The 10,221-nt window shown below is 33.7% G+C and overlaps 1 protein-coding gene across 1 annotated transcript; it reads right to left on the reverse strand.

Moving 5' to 3' along the window:
- Window positions 1-951: 951 nt before the first annotated feature.
- LOC128206459 (26S proteasome non-ATPase regulatory subunit 12-like) lies at window positions 952-10,177 on the reverse strand. The gene is made up of 11 exons (XM_052908892.1): window positions 10,057-10,177; window positions 8,654-8,713; window positions 8,309-8,437; window positions 7,640-7,747; window positions 7,233-7,337; window positions 6,322-6,471; window positions 5,729-5,863; window positions 3,355-3,467; window positions 2,978-3,155; window positions 2,696-2,773; window positions 952-1,565 (listed from the first exon to the last, which is right to left on the reverse strand). Exons 1-11 carry the CDS (start codon window positions 10,153-10,155, stop codon window positions 1,356-1,358), a joined length of 1,365 nt encoding a protein of 454 aa, XP_052764852.1. The 5' UTR covers window positions 10,156-10,177; the 3' UTR covers window positions 952-1,355.
- Between the last annotated feature and the right edge of the window lie 44 nt (window positions 10,178-10,221).

Here is a 10,221-nt window from a genome sequence, read left to right on the forward strand (position 1 = left end):
TATTGTCTCATTTTTGACAGGTTAATGCACAAGCTATCAAAATTGATGACATGTATTTGGTTTGACAATGGGGACATGACCAGCTGCCATGGAATTCTACTCTTATTGTAGATACCTTTCCAGGCTTGTATCAAGTGATCAAATAACATATATAATTCTATATGAAAATCATGACCTTTCACTCAAGTTTTTAGCAAGGTATCAGTTTGGCATCAGTGCCTGCTTTTTACAAAGTCTCATTTATTGACCTCCATAAAGTTCTATTAATAAACTATCAAATGACAAAGCTTGACAAATACCACAAATGACAATATAATACAGATGTAGCAAGTCCTAGTGCACTGGCTGACATTTTCGTGGAGTTCGACTCTAGACACTGAGAAAAAAATACCACGGGCTATTATCAAAATCAATGGTTCTCTGTTTCGTGGTAAAAAAAGTAAAATATAAACCATTTAATATTTTCATATCTTCCAAGATATTGCCATTTAAGAAATCGACAAATCAAAAGGTCAATGTTGCTTAGTATTGGGGAGTAATTGATGTCATTGCTTGTATTGCACTTCATGGCACTGTTTCACTTCCTTGTCTGTTATTTGGTAATCTTTTCAGCTTGTCACATCTTCTTGCCTATTCTCTGTCACGTTGATTGGTCATTTTTACATCATTTGTCACACCATCTTGTCTGTTCTCTAAAGTCAGCCTTTTATTTGTTTATTAATAAGTTTATTTTAACATAATTTGTCTCTCTTTGTTGCCTGTTCTCTAACGCAAGCGTAATGTTACTCTTTAAAGCATTGTTACACTTCATCTATTCTCAAATTTAATTTCTTTTGCTATCTATACCAAACTTGGTGACAATGTGTTTGAGAAGAATGCCTAGATGCGTTGGATTGTCAGAAGGAGCACATTCAAGACTGCAGGTCATGTCAAGGTTTGAAAACAAGGAAAAAAGTTTACAGGTCAATTTATTGTAAGAGATATCAATGGTAGCACTAATAGTGCTTCTTGTGGCATGAAATTATATTAACAAATACGCAAACATATTTTACATAAATAAACATACAAAATGAAAAGCAACCAATGAGAAATTGCTTAAATCAGAAGCTCAACGTTTGAAATATTCACTTGACAACCTACTTATTTGATTCAAGTACACTTATCCATCCATGCACCAATGGTCCTTCAAAACATGAACAGAACTAACAAATTCCATGTGCTTCCTTGGTAAACAACGTACAAGAAATATTTTCTATATTTCTAATATTTCTAATTTAAATCCAGTAACAGCCACTTAGATCTCAAATTACACATGACAGTTACTCAATTTTCTAAGTGAAGGCACGCCTATATGGCTATGCTAACTTGTGAACCATTTCTTCTTTTGTTATCAAATGTGTAGTTTTATTCACAAGCTGCATGAGAGTGTTAATGTTGTGTGACCAGTCATTTAGAATGTCATTAGGGTCCTTTTGTTCTGTGAAGTTCACAATGCCTTCTAGTCGATCTATCTTAGCCTGGACAGTCTTGTTGACCACTAGGGTGGACAGAAATTCCTCAACTTCCTGGAAACAAAAGATGAAGTGTAAACTGCCAGGAAAACACACATACAGCAATATTTCTAAAAGAATACACGTAAATAACAAAACTGTAAGCTGTAAATATTTACATTCAAAATGAAACTACAGTAAAACTGTCTTAAGTGACCACACTGGGGAGAAAGAGAAGCTGGTCTCTTCAGACAGGTGTTCTCTAAACTGAGATTAGCATTAAAGGAATTGTGATATAAATAAAAATGTGAACCATGTTAATTTAAATACATGAAATATGTGTGTAAAAACATATTCGACAATAAAAAAAAAATCAGATAAAAAACAGATAGTTGTACCATTTAAATTTGTTCGATTGGTAAAATAAGTTTAGAAAACTTAATAAATTGATGAATAAAATGGATGTATTTATCATATGTAAAATATTCAATAAACGTAAATTAATCAAGTCTCGGTGTCTGCATATTACAATTTGGATAATAAATTAAACCACTAAAACCATATGTTTGTTCATTTATGTCACTACTTTCAGTAACTCCAGAGCACCCGACCCTTTTTTACTTCTACGTGTAACATTGTTTTCCCAATCATCGCTCAATTACAGTTTTTGTTTGAATAAGAGATTTGCCAACTCCAATTTGATTGGCTATTTTGTGACATAAAACACCTTTGTCAAGTTTATTTAATTCTCTATGAAAGGTTTAAACTTTAAATTTTACAGACAACTATATCATCCACTGTAAAAAGCTGATAATCAGTGCTATAAACTTATAATACATATATAAATATCTAGATACATATAGCAACATTCCAGTTGGCTGATTTACCCATATATGTCATAAAGCAGTCGCTTAACAACTATGAATGAGGACTAAATTATAGGTCATTAGTCACTTTTGACAGATGGTAACATAAATAAGCTAAAATTAAAATTTAAAAACACTCCGCAGGTATTCATTTCTAAAAGGTGGTTGGAAAACTGTTGCGTGAACCAGGTTCTCCTTTAGTAACAAGTACTGTATTTTATATAGCAGTTATACATCATATAAATGCCCCGTTATTACATTTGAATTGATGAATATTTGTTCCATCTATTATGATATTATAAACAAGATTGGAAGACAAAACCTATAAAAAGAACATACTGCATCCGCAAGGTCAAGAAGTTCACCCATCCTCTTCATGCGAATCCTGGTATAGTACTTCGCCATCACGCGGATATTCTGTTTGAAGATAAACATTGCTGTGAGTTAATCTATTTTACACATAAATAATACTAAAGAAACCAATCTATTAAATATATCTTATCATTAAATATCTGTTGATGTAAAATATACACTGTATAAAAATTAAACAAGAAGGGCTGGAGTGTAACATTGAAACATCAAATTGTTAAGACAATAGGCAAATGTTCAAACACTTCTTACATGTTCTACAACCCTGTTTTTGAGGTCTGCCCAGCGTTTTGCTCCACCCTCCTGTTTTGTGTTGAACACGTGTGTGGCAGGGTTGCCAGGGGAACCAAACTTGAGCTCAGCCTCGAACTGCTGGCAGAACAGCTTCCACTGGATGATCTCGTTGGTGATGAAACACTTCAACAGATCTCTAGCAACAGGACAGAAATTCATAGTTAGTCATTCAGACGAATCAGATTTGAGCAAATACATGGCAACCAAAGCATAACTAAAATTAATGTCCTAATTCTTGTGGAGATTAGTTATATGATCGGAACCACTATACCCTTATAATGATATATGTACATAAGAGAAAACAACTATTCATGACATAACAAACTTGTGCTTACTTATATTTGGGCATTTCTTGAATCATTTTTTCTTCTTCCGCTCTGTGTATCATGTCAGATTGCTCATTGTCGAAGGGAGACAGGACGAGGTACAGGATCACATACCGCAATGCCTGCTCAAAAATGTTCAGAACATTAATTTTATTTACTGGGTACAAATTATAATTGATTTAAGCTGGTTTTTCAATTATGTTTGTATATTACAGTTATCATTAACCCTTTAGCACATAGAACAGTGGCCAGATTACACCTCCCAGTCAATAGCCAACTTACTGATAAGCAGTCCTTATCTGCATAGGTACTTTTCAGGATATTTGAAAATGAGGTAATGAATACAGCAGTATGACCTTAAAATCAATATAACTCCAAATTATTGTTTCCCAATCTTTTTGATGTGAATACATTTTTATAGATAATTAATTATCTAATAAATGGTGTCAATAATGAAATATAAAATTATTTTATTCCGTTTTATTTCAACTGTGAATGCATTTCCAAGATGGAATTGTAACATTTCTTTGAAATGTCATAATTGCATTAAATCAAAGGGTAATAAAATACTGGGATCGATCTAAATTTTATTACCCCTATCATAAAAAAGACCCATATGGATTAAAAAGCCGACAATTGATGTTCTTGTGTATAATACACAGAAATGTGTCAGGAATATCCGGTGTCATCCTACTGAGAGATCCAGTCCAGAGTGTCTGTTTAACTTTATTACCTCCTCATAAAATTCTTTACAAAACAAGAAACAAGAAAGCCGAGAAATGTTTTCAAAGGAATGAATAAAAACATCTAGATCATGAAACGCTTGCACAAATGTGTTTACTTGACCTATTTTACGACCGGAACCATGCTGGCCATCGATTAGCTCAGCAGAAAATTAACTCATCATTTTCTCGGCTACTTATTGTTTCTATTGTTTGTAACACAAAATATTATCATCAAATAATAATAATAATCTTTATTGATTTCAATGGTTAAGTCAACTGACATAATATATTCAATGATTTATGCATCAATGTTTTTGGGGAAATTCCATACTGTACAGTACTGCTATTCCTCGAGGTTTTATTACGTCACATTTGGATCTCACACCTGTGATTGGCAGTATAAATAATAAATTTCAAGTTTTAGCAGACGACATTTTCGAGGGAAAATCAATACACAAAAGGTTAAGCTTAAGCTTTATAAACGTCCGGGATATTGTTTACAAAAAAAAAGATGCAAAATTGAAGTATTGGAATTCAACCATTACTAGCTGCAATAGAAACAAGAGCTGTCGTTAAGACAGCCCGCTCGACTATGCCACTTTGACTTATAAGTGAATACAATAATGATGTATGTGCCTGTTGAAAGGAATAAAAATCAAATTTAAAAGTAAACAGTGACCATAACTTTTGGGGGCCTAAACACAATCTCATGAAAGAGCTCTATAAAATTATATATACCAAGTTTGCTTGCAATATGTCGACCCTTACTTAAGTTATTCAATACCAACCATTTTTCTATTAATAGTACATTCGACCTTGACCTTGATCCTCAAATGCGATCCCATGAAAGGTCTCCATAACCTCTTTGTACATACAAAGTTTGGTCTTTCTTATAACTCGTTTTCCCTTTGTGAAAATCTAGTTAAGAATATAAAAATGTGCTTGTCAAAAGAAATCAAAAGAAAATTTCAAAAAAAAAAGTCAATCAAGGGCCGTTATTGGTATCTAGGGTTTAAATGTAGTTATGTAACCTTACTGTAAGATGGTCATCATTAATTGTGCGAAGTATTAAGTCAATTTAATGAAGGGTATACATTTTTTTTTTTTAAATCCAAACTTGCCTTAAAACTTTAACGTGAGTTCCTAAGTCAATCAGGGTCCATAACTTGTATTAAGGATAATATGGAGTCATGTAACCTCATTGTGTGATGGTCCTGAACAACTGTTTGAAGTGTCAAGTCAATTGAATGGAGGGTATAGAAGTTATTAATAAATAACCCAACTTGCCCTAAAACTTTAACCTAAGTTCCACAGTCAATTAGGGGCCATAATTTGTATACATGTAACGGATAATATGGAATTATCTAACCTAATTATGTGATGGCACTGAACAACTGTGTGAGATATTAAGGGAATTGAATGAATGGTATTGGACTTATTAGTGAAAATCCCAACTTGCCCTAAAACTTAAACCAGATGCTGACGCTGGGGCGAGTAGTATAGCCCTCCTTATTCTTCGAATAGTTGAGCTATAAAGCAAAGTGATTCACATTGAATGTTAATGTTTTGAATGTTTCAGTGTCCACAATGCCTATGTTATTTGTGTGTACACAGTGCAATTTCTGCAATGTTTTGACAATTTTAACTGTACCCTGTACCTCTTTTGCTTTTTCTGAACTGTCTTTGATTTCCTGAGTATCGAAGACGGCGCGGTAGTGGCGACAAATGGACAGGTATGATCCCTCATGCTCATCTAGCTCAATCATCAGCTGGTAAAACTTCAACTTCAACTCCTACAAGTGTATTGAATTGTACATGTATGTCTCAACATATTTTTAAATTTAAAAATTTAGTTATGATTTAGTTAAACTTAAAAATGAATTTACTTCACTTGGACCTAGACTTCAAAATTCCTTAAATAAAATGTCAAATTTTAAGTCACAACTATATATCCTTTAATTTACAGTGTGTACAATGTTGTGTTAAATAAATAAGTATTTCAAGCAAAAGACCGATCAGTGTTATCAATTTCTGAGGCCCTGATGGCAATACATGAAATCATTATCAGCATTCAAAAGTATCAAAATCACCGTCTGTGTACCTGCTTCATGCAAACTGACAGCGTAATAGAAAGATGTAGTAGCCTCAGTGAAACATGTTATATTTCCATGAACATATACATCTATTTACATAAAGCAGCAAACTAACAAAGCCTAAAACTCTTCTTTAACCCATTTAAAAGAAAACCTACTGTGGAAGCTGCATCCTCAAAGAACTTGGTGTTGATTTTCTTGCTGATGATCTGGGTGCGGATGAAGTCCTTCTTTGCGAGACACAGCCTCATCTGTTCCAGGATAAACTCAACCTTTTCCTTCTTCTCCATAGAACCGAATGTCTCCACCTGAGTATGGTATGTATACATTTGATTGGTTTTAATTGTTTTCAAAGGAGTAAGTCTGGCAAATCTGTTAAGCTAGTTTTCTGCATTTTACAAATAAACGTCCTTTAAAAGTTAAGATGGTTTACTTACACATGGTCTTCTTTTAAATATTTAATAAAAAACCAAACCTATTTTCCAGTCTTGTTCTGATGATAGACTACTATCGATAGTGATTATAAAATAGTTCTTATTAAAAATATAGATCTTGAGGCAGTTTTTGCACAATTTTAAGACCATTAGGCATTTGGTTCGCTTTTCTCCTTTTAGATACTTCAATTTGTAACTAATACATTAAATCAAGGCTAGATCAATAAAATAAAAACTGACAAGTTGGAAAATACATAACAAAGACATATTTGTAAAATAATGAAGCTGATATGCAAATTGGACATGAAGACAGCAGTCAAAATAAAAACAAGAACTGCAATGGTAAAATGCTTCGGCTTGCTCAAAACAAGTTTGATGCCAAGAACAAATGTAGACTTCGGAATTATTAATCCAAAAGTCTAAATGCAATGAATGGTTTGTAGATGTATGAAAATACTGGAACATTAATCAATTGATCAGTTTTTCAACCTCTGATAATTGACAATATAATTGTCCAATACTTCTTTTTTCAAATATGGAAACCGGCCATTATGTATTTAATCTTCATTTCTTATAAGGAGATAAAATATTAAATATTAGCAGCCTCAAAGATAAAGATTTTCTGTTGAGTTAACCTGAAGTTCCTGGAGAATGTCTGCCGCCTCTGAAATCTTCCCAGCATCCTCCCGGATCTTAGCAAGGGTTCGGGTCAGTCTCGCACGCTCTATTTCAACATAGATCTGTCAACAAACATCAGCATTTTAAATTAAACCTGTATTGCACACTGCATTCTTAGGCCTTTGTTTATTTATACTTTGATTTTGCTATACATTCAGTTGTTTTCCTCAAATTTTAATTCTTGTTTGTTACACATCTCTGTGGGTACAGGTATCTTATGGCGATAAAACTGCAATATTATTGAAAGCACTCTCTAAAATAGTCATTGTAATTACAGTTATGAGAGTCTCAAGATTTAATAAAAGCTCATGATCATTTTATGTGGTTTCCAGATCAATATTTCTTAAGTTAACAATGTACCAACCTTTCCAGCTGTGACTGTCCGGAGGGTATCAATGAGTTTCAGCTTGATGTCAAGGTTTGGGGTCTTTTCTACATAGGTGCATGCTTCCTGTATCATCTTAGTCACAGACTGAAAACATTCAACACTGTCTATTGACTGATTTGAACAAGAAAAGTTACTAAACCAAGCTTAAATGACATTATGCCATGCCGCAGAACAATGTGCATGTCCTGATGTAGAGTCATCATTCAGACAAGCTTTGGTCTACTGACCAACCTACCAACAGACATGTGCAAAGCAATATACACCCTCTTTTTTGCGTTTTGGAATTACAAACATACCTTAGTTTCAGTACATAGCACACTCATGTACTATGATAAAAATACAAAAAATATTGTCAGATTAAATATAATGAAGAGATCCAGGCATTGTAGAGTCATCATTCAGACAAGCTTTGGTCTACTGACCGACCTACCAACAGACATGTGCAAAGCAATATACACCCTCTTTTTTTTTGGTACAGATAATATGGTTTGCTGTGGGTTTAAAATATAGTATCATAATTACTAAACACTTTTTTGCATTTTGGAATTACAAACATACCTTAGTTTCAGTACATAGCACAATCATGTACTATGATAAACATACAAAAAAAAGAAGAGAAATTATAGATTCCAATAACTAGCGCACCTGTTTGATTTGGCCTCTCTTCTTTGTGAGAAGAACAATGTTGTCATTGAGGGCATCCCAGTTCTTTGTTTCAAAACACAGCCTCACAATGGTCTCCAGCACACGGCTCAGGGAATGTGTGTCTGCACCCTACAGCATTTTTTATAATAAAATACAAAACCCAAACAACACCAGAAGTATTAAAACATCATGCAGAGGACATATCATTGAAGTGATCATTCATATTTCATTCATCAAACAAGTTTTCTAAAACTGCTTAAAACACCCACAATTTTAACAATTCTCATTCATGCCATTACAAAAGGTGGAAGATGTTTACTTCACACTGATCAACAAATGACTTACTGTTCTGGTTTGCTTTTCCATTGCCAGAAGGATTTCCAATGCATCACTAAGTTTTCCTTGCTGAAATTAATACAAAAATATACATGTACCAGTACAATGATTGATTGATGTTTATTCAGGTTAAATAAACTTTTATACATGTTGTTATACATAAAACAGTAGCTTATAGGACACCTTTTTGCCCTAGCATTTAACAATTAAATGCCTGCATCCTATCTAAAGTATTAGACCTCTGACATTTTTTTTCACCCAGTCCATTTCAGGCTGAATTTACTTTAATAGGGCCGGAGCACGGAGCACTGACCCCTGCAGAACTCCTGATGAGACAGGTATTGGCTCTGAGCTTGTACCGTTTTGGATCACGGATTGAAGCCGGTTATCTAGAAAGCTCTTAATCCATTTTAACGTTTGACCACATATGCCATAATTATGCATTTTTAGGAGGACTTTCTCATGGCTCACTTTGTCGAAAGCTTTGCTAAAATCTAAAAGTATCAGGTCAACCTGTTGTTTGTTGTACACTGGTAATGATAGAAACACCTGGTAAGCGTGATCTTTAGAATACAGATTAATCTAAAGTTTCGATATTGTTCAAGAGGGTTTATATAGTATGGTTCAGTAATAAAATGATTATAAATAAATATGCATACAGTGAAGTAGCAAGAAGCTTTTATTACAAGACAAAATGTTAAAATGAAACTAGAATAAACATGAACTTCACTCCCCTACGTAGCCAGTGTCAACAGCTTTTAAATGGCATGTTTACACAGCCAGTAAAGTAAGGCAGTATGGAGTCATGCTCGCTAATAATGATTTCAAAACTAGAATGAATACAGAAAAGGTCCAGTAATGTATAATCTAGAATCTTGCCAGAATATTCTGAGGCGTGCTCAATACAAAGTAAGTACAAATGACGTAATCACCTAGCTCAGTCATTGGCTAAATTTAACGCTTTCGCGCGCAATATGAAAACCCCATCAACTTTTAAATATTTGCAGCCAACTGTCAAAGTAAACAATGTCAATGGACAGCTTGGGTGTGGACGAGAAAATAGTAACACATGGACAGGTTTTAACTACCAAAAACGGTGACATTACACCAAATATGAAAGCATTTTGAGAATGCCTGTTTTCGAAGATTTTGACAGAGGCATTAAAAATGATAGAAACACTTTGACGTTTGTTAGTCAACTTCTCTGAAACGTTGTGCATAAACTGAAATATCAAAATTATTTGATAGATATTGGAACATTAAGACTTTAACATGAAAATATCATGTTTTTTACCCCACCCACTCCCTTTGTACTTTGGTATGACAGGCACTTTTGAAAACAGAGTGTTGAAAGAACTATGTGATTCTTAATGTACATATTATACCGATTATTTTGAAAGATCATTATTAACCTTTGCCAATTTTTCGCATTTCGGGACTTTCTCGTCCACTGTAGAACTGTAGTCCACTTCCATTTTCTGGACACGATCTTCGTTACCGGTGTCCGCCATGATTGCTCTAAGTAGACTGCGTCTTATTTATGCGTACATTAAACAAGCGAATTAACATAAATAAAA

This window comes from Mya arenaria, chromosome 2, assembly GCF_026914265.1.
Source record: "Mya arenaria isolate MELC-2E11 chromosome 2, ASM2691426v1".
In the NCBI taxonomy this organism is placed as follows: Eukaryota; Metazoa; Mollusca; class Bivalvia; order Myida; family Myidae; genus Mya; species Mya arenaria.